We start from the raw sequence: 21,643 nt of genomic DNA on the forward strand, positions 1-21,643 counted from the left end.
TCAAGAAAATCTTGACATTATTACTACTACCAAATGCCATATAATACACAAAACATAAATATACTTAAACCTTGGTCTAACATTAAACAGTAGAATTTATTAAGAAGTATCTGTCCTGCTATTAAAATATATATTCACTGCATAATAGGCTAACATGTGGATTCCATGTTGACTTACTTTGGTTTGGCGTGATAAAGCCACCGTAAATCAAATATATCACTCAATGAAACTTCCGTGCAGGATTAAAAGCGGCCCAGCCCTTTAGAGAATTCTAACGGATGTTCAGATTTTGCAGCCAGTCTAAAGGTTGCTTTTCAAACCAAGCAGATAACAGGAAGTACAAAGCTAAATTTCAGGTTTAAATTAAAAAACTACCTTCAGCGGGTCCCTCTGTTTCCATCCAGGTTCCTCCCTGAACACCTACAAAGGATCCCTCCTTAATGATGCCCACCCCTGGCTCCTAGCTGCCATTCCTGATGACTGCCCCTTTGGCCTCGCTGTACCAACCCAGCAAGACGGGTCTCATTAAAGACAACGATTTCACAGCCCTGAAATTACAATTTTAAAAATCGCTCCATTTCAGAAAAGGGTACTGTGATTACAGAGGATGAAATCCAATGTTGCAAAAGAAAGTCATCTTGAAGTTATTTTCTTGTGATTTAATTCAAATCATCTAGTTTAAGGTTCATTTGTTCTATGTTTCTCCATAATTTGGAGAGAAATAATGGTCAAATTTAAGTAGGAACAGATCCTTGCTTTAGTTAATTTCAGGCATTCCTTTTGTGCGTTTTCTATCCAAAGACAAAGTATTACTGGGAGGTAATACTCAGTGGTGAATGGTGGCCCCACTGAAGGGCGGAGACTCGGGCACTGCTCCTTATTCATTTACATCCCAGCCTCATATAAAGACTTGCTGCAGGCCCTCTGTACATGTGTACTGAACAGAATGGATAACACTTATAGTAATATGGCACACAACAGTATCAAAATTAAGATAGAAAACAATGTTTTAATTAACATAGTAGATTATACAGTGGAGAGAAGAGGATCTGTGAAACTAAAACATTTTACGTATAAGTAGAACATTTTTTTCCTGTTATTAAAAAGATTTTTTTAACACTCAATATTGCTTACCCCTCCATGTTTCAATCTTATGTTCCTCTAATTCATAAATCTGTACCTAGAAATAAGGAAAATTTTTATTTGCAAATGTTAACATATACAAGACAAGGAAAAAAAGAAACTACTATTTCACAACTACTGCTGAGTCTCTTAATTCAACAGAGGGGAACAAGCGAGGTAGTTCAGAAACAGAAATATAAATGAGAGACATAAAGTGTGCTCTGCATTTCTTTGAAGACAAATGTGTAAATTTAAAACATAAACCAACACAATATTATTAGTTTAACTTGAAAATCTGTGATACACTTTAAAATTTATAACTTATACTATATAGTTAGTATATAACTTATACTAACTACAAATTTTAAACATATATAAACACACACTCCTTAGGATCTATAAGATTTTTAGCCTCTCTAGTTTAAAAAGGGCAGTTGGTTAAAACGTGCTAGTTAAGTTGCTGGATCGGGTTATGCTGGACCAGGCGGGCGTCTTCGCCAAGGTAGAGCAGGTTTGATAGCAGCCCATCACCGGGAGCCGTCAGCACGCACAGCACCGCATCTTGGCTGCTGCTTTCGGTCAAAGTACTTAAGGCTTCTGAGTCTGCGTCCCTCCCTGAACAGCGGGGTGGGAGGCCGTCCACACTAGCCTCTGTGAGGTCTATGAGAGGGAGCCTGGGGCGCCGCCTCCTGCAGCGCTCGCTACCCGGGGGGGCTCCTGGAGCCCTGCCGCAGGAACGCCTGGCCTCTTTCTGAGCTCCCAACCCAGCCTGGCGACACTGAGACAGTCCTGAGCAGAGCCGCCACCGACCGGCGGGGAAGCAGACTCCACAAGGCTTATCGTGGGGATACAAGGATGAGCAGAGGTCAGAGGTCAGACCTGGAGACCTTCAGGAGGCAGATTTCAGCCAGGCTCTGCCTGCTGGGTGGACTTCTCGTCAACCCAGAAGACAAACCCAAGTAAGGGCCCCGGAGAAGAAAAGGACTTCTTCACGTTCCTGAAACACAGAAAGGAGACGGACAGGGTGGGGGTCGGAGCTGGGGGTCAGGGGACTGACAAGCCGGGGCGGGCTCCGTTTCGGGGGGAAGAGGCCAGGGCAGTTATGATGGTTTAAGCAGAGGGCCCATGAGACGGCACCAGAGTCAGATGCAAGACCAAGCGTTGTGGAGGTTGGGTCTCGAAATGGTGACTGTGGGGACGGAGGGGGCCACTGGGAGAAGAATTAAAAGGTTTAGAGGAGAATGAAGGAGGGGAGATAGAGACAGATGGATAAATAAGAAGCCCCCCACCTCCCGATGTTGATGCTAGGTCACTGATAGCATCCAGGACACAGAGGAGGATGAGGAAGGAATCAGCTTCCTAAACGAGGAAGATGAGCCTCTGGCTTTCACAGTTGAAAGCAGAACATCCTGGTCTGTCCCAGGCGGTTCTGAGGTGAAGCCTCAGCCCAGCAGAGGAGGGGCCTCCCTGCTTTCTGCCTGCACAACCCCTTGGGGCTCTAGCTGCGGTCATCAGCGTGGACATGCTCGGCTAACACGGCAATCTATTATGAACTGGGGGTGTTTGGCCCCAGTACCCCCCAGTACGATGGGAAGGTGTGTGTGTGTATAATGTATAAACATGCGTAAGACAGAGTCGCTACCTCTAAGAACGACCTAACAAGAACCTCAGATGCCCCAATGACAGCGCTTCTTGACTTTGGCACGACGGATGTTTTAGGGCGTCTTGTGTGCTGTGTTCGGTAGCATCCTTGGCCTCTGCCCACTCCACACCAGTCGGACCAGCCCACCCTTTCCCCAGCCAGGAGACGTAATGTCCCTGGGGGAGGCAAAATCATTCCCAGCCGAGACACCCTGCCCTCGGCGAAATCAGAACACAACATGAAAAGTGCCACTTGGGTAATTCTTGGGGGGCACTGAAATGGGGACTCATCCGCTCCAGGGGGACAACAGGGAGCTCACCCTGGCGGAGGGGGTGCCTGAGGAGGGTTCTGGAAGACCACAGTGTCAACCGGCAAGGACCAAGGGCCTGAAGGAGAATGCCAGTGGAGGGAGTGGATTCAGATCTCCAAAGAAGAGAAGCTACGGGGGGAGGAGGGCAGGAGAGTCCGGGGGAGGGAGAGAGAGGAGGACCTGAGTGGACAGGCTGGCAGGAGAGGAGAAGCAAGAGGGACCACCACTGCCCGGCGTGAGCAACACCCCGGCCGGCTCTGGGGACGGCGGGGAAGAAGCCGCTGACCACTGCTTGAGAACAAAACTGGGCTTTGAAAAACAGGCTATCCGGGACCTCCACTTGCGTAACTACAGTGGTTAATAGGAAAACTAGCGGCCGTGGCTCTCATCATCAGGAACAGTTCTTCTATAACAGACATAAAAATGATAACTTAAAATTGCTGTTTCCAGTTGGTGAAAAACCAGCCTGGAAAATCTTCCAGAGAAGCTACAAAATCATTCACAGTCACAGTCCCCGTCCCACTGAAAAGAAGCATCCCAAAGAAATAAGGTTTGATAGTAAGACTGGAGGTCACCCCAGGTAGAATTAGTGAGTTTAAGATGGATCAACAGATACTATCTGAAGATCCCTGGTGCTAAAGACTGAGACCTAGAGGACAGGATCAAGTGGTCTAACATACAAGGAATACAAGTCCCAGAAGGAGAGAAGAGAGAGAGAATGAGATTAAAAAAAATTTTTTTTGAAGAAAACAGCAGCCCCCAAAATAGGTAGAAAAGCAACTTAGAAGATCATGGAAACTCAACATACCCGGAACAGGATGAATACAAAGATGCACTGGAGTCAACAGCTGAAATCCAAAGTTAAAGAGAGAGCCTTGAGTCAGGCAGAACTGGTGCCTTACAAAGAGGAGACAAGGAGAGCCATTTCCACTGACTTCTTATCAAAAGCACTGGGGGCAAAGGGCAACAAAACTACATCCTCAAAGAGCTAAAGAAAACAAACAAAATCAGTTAGCTCAGTCTCTATAAAACAGCAAAGCTGTCCTTCCAAAATCAAGATTAAAAAAGAAAAAAGATGAAATAATGACATTGTTGGACAAACAGAAACTAAGATAATTCATCACTGATGTGGACCACACAAATGCAATAAAAACAGATGGTGACTCAGATCCACAGAAAAGAACAGAAAATGGTACCTATGTGGGTAAATATAAAAAACTAATTTTTTTTCCCTTTTACTCATTTTGTTTAAAATAAAAATGCGAGGGGCAGATTAAATGGAAGTATACTTTCTACATAACACCAATATTAACTCTAAATGGACTGCGGTTAAGTGAAAATTGATACTGAAATGCATACAGCAACCACAAGACAACAAAAATCATGCCAAAAGGTATGCCTGAGATAGTCATAGAGCTCTACTGGCCCTGATGCAATAGATGAGACCACACTTACGTCTCCTGCTACAAATGACCAGAAATGGGGGAAAAAATATGTGGAGCTGCTTTCAGACATGAGACAACAGGCGGGGCAGGTCGGCCGTCCCCGAGAGAAGGGAGGCAGGCAGCGCTGTGACCGCCATGCCCTGCTTTAGAGGCAGCGAGACCTTGATGCGGGCAGCTGACCCCTAGCAGAGCAAGTCACACTGAGCTGAGGAGACAGAAATCAAAGTCTAGACAGAAGGAGCCACGTGGGACTTGCAGGACGGACCACTAGACAAAGCGGGCTGGGGGTCCAGAAAAAGAGAAGGCTGCACAGAGCTCCTTGAGTCTCTGACAGAACGCTAGGCAGGCATGCACAAGGGATGATGCTCTGTGAGCCCTGGCAGACGTATCCTGAAGGACATTTGCCTTCCAACCGCAGAGTGGAAAGTCCTTGCCGAACAACCAGGGAAATCCACAGAGACCCCTGAAGTATTGGTAGAGCTAAACCAGCCAGAGGAATGATTAACACTCTGACAAAGCTTAAAAGCCAGCCTTGAAAGAAGCACGTGAAAAGATACTCAACATCATTAGCCATCAGGGAAATGCAACGCAAAACAACAACTAGGTATCAACTCACACACACTAGGATGGCTGTCATCAGAGAGAGACAGTCGCAGGTGTCAGCGAGGGTGTGGAGAAACTGGCATACTACACACGGCTTGTGGGAAGGTGCAATGCTGCAGCCACTGTGGAAAATAGCTAAACACAGGTTACAGTGTGACCCAGGAATTCTGCTCCTAGGTCTATACCCTTTTCTGGGCTCCAACATCACTGCCTATGGTGACTGCAGCCATGCAATTACAAGACTCTTGGTCCCTGGAAGAGAAGTTATGACCAACCTAGACAGCATATTAAAAGGCAGAGACATTATTTGCCAACAAAGGTCCATCTAGTCAAAGCTATGGTTTTTCCAGTGGTCATGTATGGATGTGAGAGTTGGACCATAAAGAAAGCTGAGCACTGAAGAATTATGCCTTTAAACTGTGGTGTTGGAGAAGACTCTTGAGAGTCCCTTGGACTGCAAGGAGATCAAACCAGTCCACCCTAAAGGAGATCAGTCCTGAATATTCATTGGAAGGACTGATGCTAAAGCTGAAGCTCCAATACTTTGGCCATCTGATGCGAAGAGCTGACTCATTAGAAAAGACCCTTATGCTGGGAAAGACTGAAGGCAAGAGAAGGGGATGATAGAGGATGAGATGGTTGGATGGCATCACCGACTCAATGGACATGAGTTTGAGCAAGCTCTGGGAGTTGGTGATGGACAGGGAAGCCTGGCGTGCTGCAGTTCATGGGGTCGCAAAGAATTGGACATGACTGAGCAGTTGAACTAAACTGAGGTCTATACCCAAAAGAAATGAAAACACATATCCACAAAAACACCTGGATGTGTCTGTTATAGCAGCGGTATTCCTAATAGCTGAAGAGTGGAAACCATTTAAATGTCTATTAACTGATGAATGGATAAGTAAAATGTGATATAGCCATAACATGGAATATTATTTGGCAACAAAAAGAAATGCAGTACTGATATATGCTACAACATGGAGGAATCTTGAAAACACTATGTTATGAGAAAGAAGTTGGTCACAAAGGACCACATATTGTGTGGTCCCATTTACATGAGGTGTCCAGTATAGGCAGATCTACAAAGTAGCTTGGTGGTTGCCTAGGGTTGTAGGTCATGGTGGACTGGTGGCGTGTCACAGCTAAGAGGTGTGAAGTTTCTTTTTGGGGTAATAAGAATGTTCTAAAATTGACTGTAGTGATGACTGCACAACTCTGTGATATACTAAAAACCATTGGACTGCATACTCTAAATGGGTGAAATATAAGATACACAAATTATATCTCAACAAAATTGCTTTTAATAAAGGATCTTCAAGTAATTTAACTGCCTGCCCAAAGTCCAATACTCTTTAAAGGAAGACAATACAGATATTCAACCACATAATGTTATAATTATAATATTCACAATATTATAATATATGATATATAATATTCAGCATTCATTAGGAATTAGTAATTTGTAAGAAGCAGAAATGCGACCCATGACAGGAGAAAAACCAGTCACTAGCATCAGACCCAGAAGAGAGATGACAGAAATAGATTCTGATACACATATATCAGATATATAACAACTGACATAATACGTTCAAGGATTTAAAGGAAAATATAAACATTACAGGAAGAGAGAAATGGAAAATATAAAAAAGATCCAAATGGAACTCCCAGGACAGAAAACATACTACCTAAAAGGAAAAAACAAAAATAGTAGGTAAGACACTGTGGAGGAAAGGAACCGTGGAAATGAAGACATAGAAATAAAATATATCTGAAATGAAGTCCAGAGAGGAAATACTGGGGAAAATGCTACAAAACAAGAGTGTTAGTTGAGTAACTAGCATCCTTGTGGAGGAGGGGACAGAAAAATACTCAAAGAAATGGTGTCTAAGAGAATGGAGAAAAAGAATACGATAATCTCAACAGCTGCAGAACGCATCTGCCCAATTCCGCATCTGTTCATGAGAAAAACACTTCTGGCAAACCTGAAAACGAAGCAACATCCTCAACGTGATAAAGGGCATCTATGAAAGAACGACAGCTGTCACCAAAGTAACTGTGAAATACCAAACACTCTCCCTCTAGGAGGGCACACGAGGCAAGGAGGTCTGCTTTCATGATGTCAGCGCTGTACTGGAGGGCTCAGCCAATGAAATAAAGCAAGAAAAACAGCAAAAACCAAACAAGTTTGGAGAATCATGAAAATCACAGAGTTAGATAAAGGCTACATGTGGGTTTCCAACTATGCTCTTATAAAACAGTGGGACTGGACCAGGGAGCTCTGTCACTAAAATTAGCCAGTAGAAAGATGTCAAAAGTGAATTTCTCTAACTTTAATTTTTACTTTGTTAAAACCACCGTGTCCATATAGTCCTTGTTGTAGAATTTTGGGAATAACTGCAATAAACTGCATGAACATCCACAGGCTTGGAAGGTAAACCCTGTGTCAGCTCATATAATGCGAGGCTTCACTGGGCACAGCCGTCCGGTCCAAAGGCGTACGAGTGGCCTCCTTCATTCACGCGTCCAGGTGGATCTCAATGCCACAGCATGCCCATAATGCCATTAAAGAGCACAAATCTAGTGAAGTTAATAGTAGAGGCTTTCCTGGTGACTCAGTGGTAAAGAATCTGCCTGCCAATGCAGGAGACACAGGGTTCAATCCCTGGGTCGGGAATGGAGAAGGAAATGGCAACCTACTCCTTGCCTGGAAAATGCTGTGAACAGAGGAGCCTGGCGGGCTACAGTCCATGGGGTGACAAGAGAGCTGGACACAACTGAGCAACTAGACAAACAACAGACGATAGTCTATGCAGTCAACGGGGGCTTCCCTGGTGGCTCAGACGGGAAAGAATCCGCCTGCAATGCAGAAGACCAGGAGACCCTGGTTCAATCCCTGGATCAGGAAGATCCCCCAGAGGAGGGCACGGCAACCCACTCCAGTGTTCTTGTCTGGAGAATTCCATGGACAGAGGAGCCTGGTGGGCTACACCCCACAGGATCGCAAAGAGTTGGACGCGACTGAAGTTACTTAGCACACAAGCAATAAATAAGTACACAGAATCCCATTAATCTGAGGATTTCTGAAAGCTGAAAGAGGCTGTGTTTCTATGCTTCCTGAGACTACTTTCTTCAAGCTTCAAACATCAGACTGATTTACATCGAGGTTTCCTGCATATATATATGTGAAAGTGAAAGTGGCTCAGTCGTGTCTGACTCTTTGCGACCCCATGGACCATACAGTCCATGGAATCCTCCAGACCAGAATACTGGAGTGGGTAACCAATTCCCTTCTCCAGTGGATCTTCCCAACCCAGGGATGAAACCCAGGTCTCCTGCATTGCAGGCAGAATTCTTTACCAGCTGAGCCACAAGGGAAACCCAAGAATACTGGAGTGGGTAGCCTATCCCTTCTCCAGCGGATCTCCCCAACTCAAGAATCAAACCGGGGTCTCCTGCATTGCAGGCAGATTCTTTACCAACTGAGCTATCTGGCAGGCCCCATGTATATGTGTGTGTGTGTATCTGGAAAAACTGACCACCAGCACTGTCAGCCCAGTACCAAAAAAGAAAAACACACAAAATCTTAAAACACATATACACGAACAGTTCTATATACATGCATAGACATACATAGCTCCACTTACTTGACATAATGATTTCTGGCACTTACCATGGGTGATTTATAGTATCTATGTAGTATATTAATGAAATCTGTAATTGTTAGCATTCCTGGAAGAAAGAATTACATGTTAAACATAAAACTATGGAAACATTAAAGGAAAATTTCAGGTGATAAGCAAACCTGAAGTATTTATTTACTACAAAATCTTCTAAATTATACTATAATGATTACAGCACACCTTAATAAATTATTTAAAACTATTAACCTGTTAATTATCTACCCCAAACTAAGATATACAAATTTAACTGAAGGTAAAGCCTCATAGTATTTAATGGAATTAATCACAATATTTGGCAATTCATTGAGAGAAAACATTCTGAATGTTACAAAAACATCACGAAAGACTTGCATCTGCACACAAATAATTTTGGATACTTTAAGATAAGATCAAGTGTACCATAAGCTCTAGAGTCATGGCACTTTTGGTAGCACGTGGATGGTTTTCTGAGAATCCTTCTAAAAACAATGGCTTTCTCAGGCATGATTTATGAAGGGCCCACTGTGTGCCGGACACCAAGACTACAGGGATGAAGACAAGGAGCACTTCCCCGACGAAGCTGCAGCCCGAGGGGAGAAGGACACAGCGAGTCATTTCCAGACCACGCAGTGCCTGCTGAGAGGGGGCAACACCCAGGGTCCACTGCGATTCCTAAGATGACACATTGTGGAGCCTAGATACTGTGAGTCAGCGGTAATTTTAATAGTGTGACAATGATTTAGCAAAGGCATCAACCACGTCTCCATCATTTCCTCTACCGTGTCAGAAAGACGTTCACCCAGGAGGAAACGGGGGTGCCCTGCAGCGGGAACCCAGCAGAGGGCGGGCCTCGGGCCGGGGACCCCGTTCCTGGGGCTCACGGGACCACGAAAGGCCCAGAGGAACCTTTGGAGCCAAAAAGGTGCTGGATGAAAAGAAACCCAGTACAGGTTCATAAATGTTTTGAATTTACTAGCAGCTCCACCTCACAGGATGTAAAAAGCAACGGTCTTTTTTTAACTTGGTAATGTGTTTACGAGGCTGGATTCCAACACCTCAGGTGTTCAGATTTCTCCCCAGGCCCGCACCGCTTACCTACAAAACTTTGTTTTTTACTCTCCCACAGAGGTGCTGCTCGAACACCATTGGCGACTAAGGCAAAGAAGGCCTTTTTAACCTAAGACAAGAGAAACAACACACATATTTAGTCATACATAGGCAGGGAGAAAAATACCTTCAAGTAGTAGGTTGGTGCAAAAGTAATTGTGGTTTTGCGTTGTTGAAATTTGCCATTTGATATTGGAATACATTCTTAAATGTGGTTACGTTATACGTCACTTTAATGCGCCTTTCTCACTTTATGTTTTTTTGCTAATGACTTACTACTTGCTGCGTATTTTTATGTTTATTTTAGACTATGGAAATGATGTTAGACAAAAAGCCAGTTCGAGCAATTTCTTGAATATCTGAGTTCAAAATAGGTTGTAAAGCAGCGGAGACAACTCACAACATCAACAATGCATTTGGCCCAGGAAGTGCTAATGAACATACAGTGCAGTGTGGTTTCAAGAAGTTTTGCAAAGGAGACGAGAGCCTGGAAGATGAGAAGCGCGGTGGCCGGCCACTGGAAGTTGACAGCGACCCATTAGAGCAATCATCGAAGCTGATCCTCTTACAACTACGCGAGAAGTTATGAAAGAACTCAATGCTGACCATTTTGTGGTCATTCAGCATTTGACACAAATCGGAAAGATGAAAAAACTCCGTAAGTGGGTGCCTCATGTGCTGACCAAAAATCAAAAAAATCGTTCTGAAGTGTCATCTTCTCCTGTTCAATGCAACAACAATGAACCGTTTCTCGATCGGATTGTGATGTGTGATGAAAAGTGGACTGCATACGACAACCGGCAGTGACCAGCTCAGTGACGAAACCAAGAAGAAGCTCCAAAGCATGTCCCAAAGCCAAACTTGCACCAAAAAAAGGTCACAGTCACTGTTTGGTTGGTCTGCTGCCCATCTGGTCCACTACAGCTTTCTGAATCCTGGAGAAACCATCACATCTGAGAAGCACGCTCGGCAAAATGATGATGATGAGAGTCACTGAGAGCTGCAGGGCCCGCAGCCGGCACCGGTCACCAGGAAGGGCCGGTTCTTCTCCACGACAGACTCGGACTGACGTCGCACAACCAACACCTCAAAAGTTGAAGGAATCGGGCTACGACATTTTGCCTCAAACCGCCATATTCACCTGACCTCTCACCAACTGATCACTACTTCTTCAAGCACCTCAACAACTTTTTGCAGGGAAAGCGATTCTTCAATCAGCAGGAGGCAGAAAATGCTTTCCTGGAGTTTGTCAAATCCGAAAGCATGGGTTGTTATGCTACATGAATAAACTTCTCACTGGCAAAAATGTGTCAATTGTAGTGGTTTCTATTTTGATTAATAAAGATGTGTTTGAGCCTAGTTATAATGATTTAAAATTCACGGACTGAAAATGCTAATTATGTCTGCACCAACCTATTAAAATATTCAACCTAATCTTACCAGTTATCTTCAACATTGAGTTTTGTAAATTTGATAAGTTAAAAATAACTGAATGTATTAACATAAGCAATATGCTTCTGTATTATATTGCAAGGTATATAGGGACTGGAGATTATTTTTTGAAACAAACAAGGCAACTAACCTCAAAAATTTTTTTCTTGTATCTAAAGTGTCTTGAATACATACAGACTTCATATAATTAAAACCACATATTAAACTTCAGAGTTTAATCTCTTTTATAGGTGGTTATTAATTCATTTGAAAACACTGAAGTTGTATCAAAGTACTTGAAATGAAAATCTGTTTTTCATACATTTAATAACAAAACATCAAGCATACCTCCTTCATTCCCCTGAGGGTGAGAAAGAGAAGGAATGAAGGACATAACATACACATACTGTTATACAGTTTTGAGATGGACACCCACCACCGTATGCCCATCGTGGGTTGGGTCTTGTTCAGAGTAGTTCACATGCAGAACCTCTCTGAGCCCCCAGGACAAACACCCTCCCAGATACCATGGCAGGGAAAGAGGTGGTGGAGGTGCTGACAATGACCTCTAAATACAGAGAGCAAAGGGCATCTGGAAAATGGCTCAATTTTACTGATAATCAAAGAAATGAAAATTATAGCAAATTAAAAACATCATTTAAAGCTGCTAAATAAGCCAATATTTTTAATTTACAGCACCTAACACAGGTGTGGCTGTAAAACCACTGGTGGCATCATGAATTGTTAGAATAGTTTCTGACCAACAGCTTGTATTAAGAATCACGAAAATACTGTTTGTGTACCTGTTTTTCCTCTGTCAAATTAGTTACACAAAAATTTTAGGAGTAGGATTCTTGAGTCGGCGATGTTCAGTGTGGCATTATTTCTACTACAGAAAACTGAAAAAAGATCTGCCTCCCGCAAACTTGTTAAATACTGGCATACCAATGAGAAAAAAAAGTACCAAACAGTATAAGTGTGAAGACTGTGTTGAAGTGGGGGGAAAAAAAAAGGTTTATGGCAGTGAAAATGCAGACTATAAAATTACGTATTATAATTACATAAAACATGTATTTAAACAGAAAAGCTCAAAGAGAAGCAAAAAAAATTTAAACTTCTATACTAAGGAGTTGAAGCAGTGAAAGTGTATGTCTTAAAAAAATTTTTTATTCTGTGTTATAGTTATCTTTATAACCAAGAAAGAAAAAGGCTCTTTTTTCACCCACTATATTCCCCAACCCCTTGTTAACGTAACAGCGAAAAGAAATGGGAGGATTACAAGAACCGAAAGCTTCATGTCAGAGGAAGAGTAATGGGTTGGCACCAGTTTCTGCCTTTATTTACTGAACAAGAGTGATTAGTGGAGCTGCCTGGCTCATCAGAACAGGAGCCGAAGGATGGCTGGAGCTAAGGGGGACTCTCGCTGGCTGTTTCCCACCCTTGTCCTGGCTGAGTCTGGCACTGTCCTCAGTACGGCAGGGATTCCATCAACCTGTTGGACAAATGGGCAGGGGACGGGGGAGAGGAGATGGGAAGAGCCAATCCAAGGGCATGAGGGTCAAGCGGGAACTGAACGGCATCCACAAACTGGTAAGATGGTTTTAGAACCACAGCTTGTATCAAGGGTCACAACACATTCACAGGGTGTGGAACTAAACGGCAGCCAGGGGTGGTGAGTGGAGGTGAATGGTCTGTTTCTACCTGGACCATGGAAATCTGGGAATCCTTGATGGCGGGCCTAGAAAACATCATCAAAGGATATGGGGCAAAGTCACAGACACACAGATTCTGAAACACATTAAATATCTGCTTAGCCTGTTTTTCTAACTGGCTGGAGTAGGCAGGGAGTGGGGGCACTTTTAAAACCACAAACTGCTCATTGTTTTCTCCAAAATAAGAGGTTTAGCACAGAAAAACCAGTATACAAATCATTCATGAGGATCATTCACGTAAGACAGTGACCACAGCCATTAAAGTTCTGGTTTGGCCGTGGGGAAATAGCTGAAAACAACTACACAAGTTGGACAGACCGTATGCAAACCCTGATGGGAAAGCGCTGGCGGTCACCACACAGGCAGGATTCAAGGAGCCACAATTATTGAGAGAAAAGACACCGAGTGAGCTCCATAATCTTTCTGGAATTTTTTCCAAAGGCATTTTTCCAATCATCTTCAAATCAGTGAATTTCAATAGAAAACTAATCTATCAAAAAGAGCCAAATAAAATGAGGGCAGGAAACATACAAAGAAAACCGCACCCAGCACATCAGAGGTGAAGAAAAGTGAAAGTGAAGTCGCTCAGCCGTGTCCGACTCTTTGTGACCCCATGGACTGCAGCCCACCAGGCTCCTCGGTCCATGGAACTCTCCTGGCAAGAATGCTGGAGTGGGTAGCCTTTCCCTTCTCCAGGGAATCTTCCCGACCCAGGGATCAAACCCAGGTCTCCTGCACTACAGGCGGATTCTTTACCAGCTGAGCTACAAGGGAAGCCCACAAACTGTTAAATGGCCCCTAAATGCTCGGAGGTTACCAAAGGGCTCTCAAGGGCTCTGCACACAAACCCAAGGAGACGCCCACACGGCACCGACTCTCACACGCAGCGAGGATGCTCAGGCTGGCGCCTCGGATGGCAGGGCTGTGACGTGTGCTGACCTGAGGGTGCACTGCTGATGCCACGAGAGGGACAAATGCAGGGAAGCCAACATCCAGGGGCAAAGGGGACGTTAGGGATTCGAGGTGAGAAGTGCCTTCACTTCTGCACGGGAGGCTAAGACAGCCAGTGAAGTGAAAGTCACTGTCGTGTCCGACTCTTTGCGACCCCATGGACTATACCTTCCATGGAATTCTCCAGGCCAGAATACTGGAGTGGGCAGCCTTTCCCTTCTCTGGGGGATCTTCCCAACCCAGGGACTGAGCCCAGGTCTCCCGCATTGCAGGTGGATTCTTCCCAGCTGAGCCACCAGGGAAGCCCAAGAATACTGGAGTGGGTAACCTATCTCTTCTCCAGCAGATCCTCCTGACCCAGGAATCGAACTGGGGTCTCCCGCATTGCAGGCGGATTCTTTACCAACCGAGCCACCCGGGAAGCCAGACACTGAGGAAAATGCTGGGAGTGAAGCAGAGCGCCTCCTGCTGCCTTCAGGGGGAGTGAAGCTGCAGGACCAACCAGGCTGACCTTGGCTTTTCCTTGGCTCAGGTCCTCCGCCCTCTCTGAGTCCTGACATTCTCAGCCACACAAGGGGCTAACAGACAACGTTTTCCTCACAAGTGCATGGGTTTTTGTTTTTATTTTTTGGCCATGCCACATGGCTTGCTGAATCTCAGTTCCCCCACCAAGGACTGAACTTGGACCTTCGGCGGTGAAAGCCCGGATTCCTGACCATTAGGCCACCAGGGAGCTCCCACAAGTGACTGAACGAACCAGACCTGCTCTGAAGATGCTCAGCAGTTAAGAGTCAAAAAGGAAAAAAGTTTTTAATTTTCCAGTCTCTATAAACCAGACCAGAAGCAGAGAAAGATTTATTGTCTTAACTTCAGCCACACAGACATGTTGACATGTCAACACGTCAGAGGGTGGGGGCCACAACTCGCCCCTCCAGAGACCGGACAGAACCCCCTGGAGTGGACAGGATGTGCTCTCAGCCCCTGAGAGGGGGTGTGTATTGGTGTGGCCGGTCAGCAGCCCTGCCTGTCCCTCCTCTGGCTTGGCTGCAGCTTCTGCACCATCAGGAGACCTTCTAAACCTGCTTCCTTAGCACCGCGTGTGCGGAGTCCTTTGACACTGTACTGAGAAAACTTCACAATTAGAGAAGGCACAGGGTATCACCAATCACCAAACGGAGACAGGACACAAGCGGACGGGCACGATCGAGTTCCAGTCTTTGGGGAAAAACGTCAGGGGCCTTGAGTACCTTTGAAAAATTTCTTTCTTTTTACCTGATGAGCAATTTACTTAAATGGATACCAATTAAAAAATCTGTATTTTAATAGGCGTGGGGGAGAGAGTCAGGCACCGGGGGGAGAGTCAAGTGTGGAGGGAAGCCCACGACTGGAGGCTCCGGATGCCTGGGCGCGTCTGAAAACAAGCAGGGAGATTGTTTCAAATCAGATCATAACCGCATCAACCATCAAAGGACTATTTTTTTCTGGAGAAACTGCGTCAGAAATAAAAGGCACAAAGACGAACACTTGGGCGCTTCCAGTGGAAAAGACAGCTGGCCCGACTCCTGAGGGAGATGCGCCAGGCGGAAGCCCCGTGTGAACAGCGTGCTCCTCCAGCTGCGGGCGCTCCCCGTCTAACTGGGCACCACCCCGTACAGCCCCCAACACTGACGCTGCACAAGGTCTAGTCTGACATCCGTCTCACTAGAGGGTGAGGAAACAGAACAAAAAGGGGATGTAGTAAGAATGCTAAAGAGCAATTCAGGGCCCACGATCTCCTGGCTGAAGTTCCAGAAGAAAGGGAAGAGCAGGAAGGTGACCTCGGAAGAAACAGCACGATGAACACAGACGGAGTGACAGGTCAGGCCCGACGGCCCATCGGGCGCCGGCTCACGAGCGGAAAACCCCACAACCAGGCGCGAGGCACGGAATTCAGGAGCCCCAGAGATAAGGAGAAAACCCCAAAAGCGTCAGAGGGGGAAAAGAAATCACACATCCAAGATGGAGATTAAAGAAGTAAAAAGCACAACTGCTTTCTCTTCAGCAACACAGGCAGCTAGAAGCAGTGGAACAAAGCCTTCAACATCCGAAATACACATTATGGAATTCTGTACATAGTCTACAGATTGAGTGTATGGAATGTTTAATTTTTCAAGTAACTACTTTCTCATGTATCTTTTCTTGGGAAGTGTACCGACGTTTGAATCCTCCTAACCCCAACAGGACTCATTTGAAAAGACCCTGATGCTGGGAAAGATTGAAGGCAGGAGAAGGGGACGACAGAGGATGAGATGGTTGGATGGTATCACCGACTCAATGGACATGGGTTTGAGTAAACTCCGGGAGTTGGTGATGGACAGGGAGGCCTGGCGTGCTGCAGTCCATGGGGTCACAAAGAGTCGGACACGACTGAGGGACTGAACTGAACTGAACCCTACTATGACCTGGCTTCCCTGGTGGCTCAGTGGTAAAGAATCCACCTGCCAATACAAGAGACACGGGTTCCATCCTTGGGTCGGGAAGATCCCTTGGTGAAGGGAATCACAACCCTCTCCAGTACTCTTGCCTGGAGAATCCCATGGACAGAGGAGCCTGGCGGCCTACAGTCCCTGGGGTCTCAAAGAGTCGGACAGGACTTAGCGCCTGAACAACAGCGACCCCTAGTGTGACGAAGCTGAACAGGGTTAGAGGAGGTCATCAGGGTGGGGTCACTGTCCTCATGAGGAAGACTGAGAGTGGTCTTGCTCCCCAGGCAACTGTCCGCAAGCCGGGAAGACAGGCCTCACCAGCCAAGAGGACTGGAAGCCAGGAGAAACAAAGCCCGCCGGTCTGCAGGCTTTTGTCACGCAGCCCTAGTGGACCGAGGCAGGAAGCTCTGGGGGAAAGTGCTCCACCAAAACAGAGGAGATAAATCAGGAGCGCAGAAAAGCCTGCGTTCAGGTTATCAGGAGAGGATGGGGGCACTGACGGCGTGAAGCTGTGAGGGTCTCGGGTGATGATGACGGCCGAGAAGGAGATGCAAAAGCAGCAGGGGTGGGTCTGCGCGGGGCTGCAAGCCTGCGGGCCTGGGCTGACTGCACAGGAAATCCTACTGAGAGGTCAGACGGTGGGAAAAGCCTTAGATGATCAAAGAAAATTAAAAGCGGAAGGGTTCCGAGCTCCAGGAATAACACTGAACTGAACAAATAGGAAATGTAACCACGGTACAACACGACTCAGTCAGATGCGTGAAAACACCCCCTGAGACATGGTTAATTGTGTGTGTGGGGGGGCGGCAGTGAGGGGAGGCAGGAAGCCACACGAGGAACGAAGCACCCAGCTGCCAAGTTAGAAAGGAGAAAAGTGCCTGAAAGTGAGCGACTCGCGCTGAGGTGGCGGTGATGCCAGGCCCGACAGCTGAACTGCTGTTTCTGGGAATACGACGAGGGGCCGAGGAGGAACAGAGGCTGCTGTTTGTACGGAAGCCTTTTTGCACCACCTCTAGACGACATGACACGTAAAGCCCACTGCCTGTACTTCCTGCGAGCAGTCCGCCAGCTGCTGTGTGGGCCCCCCCGGGTCGGGTCAACCTCACATCGCGGTTCTGACCACTTAAGTCTTTTCTGGAATACCGATACGCTCTAATTCCCACCATTCTGGACAGCAGGGACTTATTAATTAGTCCCAGGGATCATCTAGCTCATTGAGGAATTTTTCTGGATAGTGGTCATTATTTTCTCTGTCTCTCTCGGTTTCAAGTCATCTGTTAATTAGATGATGCCACCAATGAAATCAATACTCAAGTCACTGCTCCAAACGCTGATGGGCTTAGAGGGAAAGAACCTTAAGGCATCCAACAATTTCTTAGCTAAGTCCGCCCAGAAAGTAGAGGGGCCCACCCGTGGCTTATCTGAGAAGACAATCCCAGGAGTGACACAGGCCTGCAGGGAAGAGGGGGGTGGGTGGGCGAGCTGGCCTGACGGGGCTCCATTCCCCTGGGGGTCTTCTGAGAACTGTCCCCCCAGAGCAGGAGAGGAAGGGGCGCTTACCCACCTGCTCGTCCCCTGCTGGTTCCTGAGGCAGGGTGCTGCCCACTGAGCCTGCAGGAGGCAGGGTTGGCTGGAGTGACAGATGGCCTGGTCCCTGAGAGGAATCCAAAACAACCAGGAGCCTCACTCCAGGGAGACCGAGATTTCACTGATGTTCCTTTAAGGTACATCAGTTCAGTTGAGTTGCTCAGCTGTGTCCAACTCTTTGCGACCCCATGGACTGCAGCATGCCAGGCCTCCCTGTCCATCACCAACTCCCGGAGCTTGCTCAAACTCATGTGCATTGAGTCAGTGATGCCATCCAACCATCTCATCCTCTGTCCATAACGAGCCATTAATTCCCCGAGCTGCCTAAATATGCTTCTGTATCTTATCCATCAGGACGCTGCGCCAGGCTCTGTCAGCTCCCAGATTGGCCTTTCCTTCATGGTATTACAACAGCTACAAACAATCCAAAGAGGAAATTGGGTTCCTCGCCCTGACTTTCTGGGGTCAGGCCACAACAGGTTTCTAGAGACTACTACTTTTATTAATGATTCATTCAAACACCTTACTTGGGATGGACACCACGTGTCCCACTGTTTTTGAGGAATCTTGTTTTGCCTTTCACCTCTGGCCTCAGGCATCAGGCCTCAGACCTGCTCACCTGGTCTCCACAAGTCCTCTGGCACCACTGCACAAGTTGGGGCCAGAAAGCAAACAAGCACCCTCCTACGTCTCCACACCTACCCTGGACTTAGCGTCTTCTAATCACCATTTATTGCATTTCTTCCATTTTGAAGATCATTGTCCTTGATGATGAAAAAGCACAAAATGAGCTGAAACATCTCTCTTCCTCTTTATTAGCCCCTGCAGCATGAATTTTGGGAACAGGTTGAACCCTTATCTTTCTTGTCTCTAAAGTAGGCAAGTGGGGCTCTCCCAGTGTTGTTGTTCAATCCTTAAGTCGTGTCCGACTTTTTGTGACCCCAGGCTTTCCTGTCCTTCACCATCTCCCGGAGTTTGTTCAAACTCATGCCCATTGAGTCAGAGATGCCATCCAATCATCTCACCCTCTGTCGTCCCCTTCTCTTCCTGCCCTCAATCTTTCCCAGCATTAGGGTCTTTTCCAATGAGTAACCTCTTCCCATCAGGTGGCCAGAGTACTGGAGCTTCAGCATCAGTTCTTCCAATGAATACTCAGGGTTGATTTCCTTTAGGATGGACTGGTTTGATTTCTTTGCTCCCCAAGGGACTCTCAAGAGTCTTCTTCCGCACCATAGTTCAAAAGCATCAATTCTTTGGTGCTCAGCCTTCTTTATGGTCCAACTCTCACATCCGTACATGAATACTGGAAAAACCATAGCTTTGACTAGACGGACCTTTGTTGGCAAAGTGATGTCTCTGCTTTTCAATACACTGTCTAGGTTTGTCATAACTTTTCTTCCAAGGAGCAAGCATCTTTTAATTTTGTGGCTACAGTCACTGTCTGCAGTGATTTCAGAGCCCCCCAAAATAAAGTCTGTTACTGTTTCCACTTTTTACCCATCTATTTGCCATGAAGTGTTGGAACTCAATGCCATGATCTTTGTATTTTAAGTGTTGAGTTTTAAGCCAGGCTTTTCACTCTCCTTTTTCACCTTCATCAAGGATGGTTTAGAGGTCAGCATTTACCCTGTCAGTTACGCAGATAACTTACATCCAATTAATGCCAATATATGTTAGCTTTCTATTCAACGACTGCTGTGGTTTCTGTGTCCTGACTGGACCCCAGTGGATCAGAAATGCACCAGGGAGGGTTTTGGGGACCGAGGGTTTGGGATTGGGCTCCTATCTTGGGGCCTGAACACAGTGCTGAGCTCTGGGTCAGTGGGGCCCAGACCCCATGGTCCCAGGCAGGGAGCCCTGGGAGGAAACCAGGGTCCCCCGTGACTGTGGCGCCCCCGCCCCAGCCTGCAGGTGCCAGAGGAGAGCCGGAGCCAGGGATGCAGTCACCGCAGCGAGAGGAACGTGGGTTCTGGTGTGGGCAGAGTCCTGCCAGGGCTGGGGCTCACACAGGGGACTTGTGGTCACTGAGAACCACACAGCCTCCACGGCAGCCCCCAAAGAGCCCTTCCCTTGCAGCTACTGGGCTGAGATTTCCCAAATCAAACACATGGTGTTAATTCTGCAGGGGATGGAGCGTCACCACCCCAGAGGTCACCGCCTCCCCGCGTCTCAGACGTGAAAGCCTGGGCGCTGACTTGGCTCAACCCCAGAACCCAGCACAGCGACAGGGCTGGTGTCAGAACCGCCTGTTTTGGCTTGGAGGCCCAGGAACAGGTTTTCCTGGGCTGATGCCCTGAACACCTGGGGTCACTCATTCCCCAGACCACTGCAGCCACCCCCTGCCGCCCCGAGACCTGTGTCAGACCCCAGCCTGCCCCAGCGAGGGGCTCACACGTGGGGCCTGGGGCAAGGCTTCACCACTTCGTATCTGCAGAAACCCGGGAAGTGAGTGTGGGAACATGGGATTTGGTGGAGTTACCGGCAGTGTGGACGTGATGTCCAGGGCAGCCGCTGGGAAGGCTTGAAAGCTTTCCGAGTTGACGGCCTTGAATGTAGGGCATTGTGGAATGCCGAGATGCCAGAACCCTGGTGCTCTGAGGAGGAAGAGTGAACCCATGGGCTTACGGAGATTTCGGCACGTGCGCCCGTGCGCCCAGCCCCCAGCCCCCTTCCCCAGCAGGGCCCAGAGGTCACACCCTCCCCGGGTCTGCGTGCTGGGACCCTCCACCCTGAGAAGCTGCGTGCTGGTGGCACTCTGCAGGGGGCGTACTCGTGTGAACCTCGCTGATGCGCGTGGGGTGAGGGTCCTCTGGGGGAGGACAGGGCTGCGCTGAGTTGCCAAGGACGAGGCAGCAGGCGCCCGGCTAGGGTGAGAGTGTTCTGACCCGCGGGCCCTTGGTAATGGCTGACCGGTTACAGCATCCCTGGGCACGAGGCAGATGCCTGGCCTCTGAAATGTTCCCTGATAAACACAGCCAGAAAAACTCTCAGCCCAGGGGCCAAAACCCCGCCTTTAGTCATCAACGTGTGGTCCCATCCGCCCACCATTCTCAGACCCGAGTCCCGTACTCAGTCAGAGGGCAGGGTCCCCTGAGCAGGGTGCCCTACCCAGGACTGCTGCTTCTCCAGGACGGCTGAGCACAGACCTTTCAGGGTCACCAGGCACTGGCCTTGAACAGACGCCACTTCCGAGCACCCCCAACGCCACTGTGGCTGCAGTCAAGTGGGGCGAATGGTCGCCAGGGGACAGAGTCTCAGCCAAGGTCAAGCCCCGGAGCTCAGGGGTCTGCATGCCACACTGGCTACCCCCGTCTTCGAATGGAGCACTGGGGACCCTACTCTGGCTCTCGGACCCACAAGGTGTGGGATGTTATGGCCAGGCAGGCCACCCCTTGAAACCACAGGCTGGCAAGCCAGGGGCAGCAGGGCATCCTGGGGAAGCGCAGAGATGGAGGTGCTGACCATCACACTCGAGGGAACCTGCCCATGCAGCTGGATTCCTGCAACTCCAGGTCGAGCATCTTGGGCCCTGCAGCTGCCGCCTGCACATGCACTCTCTCTGGACCGATGTACTCGGCCCCCGAGGCGCGGGCCGCCTCGGCGCGC

At 47.6% G+C, this 21,643-nt stretch overlaps 1 protein-coding gene across 9 annotated transcripts in view; it reads right to left on the reverse strand.

Annotated features, from left to right (window-relative positions):
• The window catches only part of PRKAG2 (protein kinase AMP-activated non-catalytic subunit gamma 2), a 293,387-nt gene that overhangs the window by 15,507 nt on the left and 256,237 nt on the right, over positions 1–21,643 (reverse strand). For all 9 annotated transcript variants that reach the window (XM_043873272.1, XM_043873274.1, XM_043873273.1 and 6 more), the window contains 3 exons: positions 9,880–9,961; positions 8,796–8,854; positions 1,135–1,180 (listed from right to left, as the gene is read on the reverse strand). In XM_043873272.1, the coding sequence (XP_043729207.1) occupies positions 1,135–1,180; positions 8,796–8,854; positions 9,880–9,961 (187 nt within the window). The remainder of the gene's footprint in view (positions 1–1,134; positions 1,181–8,795; positions 8,855–9,879; positions 9,962–21,643) is intronic.

The sequence above is a fragment of the Cervus elaphus genome, chromosome 18 (genome assembly GCF_910594005.1).
Source record: "Cervus elaphus chromosome 18, mCerEla1.1, whole genome shotgun sequence".
Taxonomy (NCBI): Eukaryota; Metazoa; Chordata; class Mammalia; order Artiodactyla; family Cervidae; genus Cervus; species Cervus elaphus.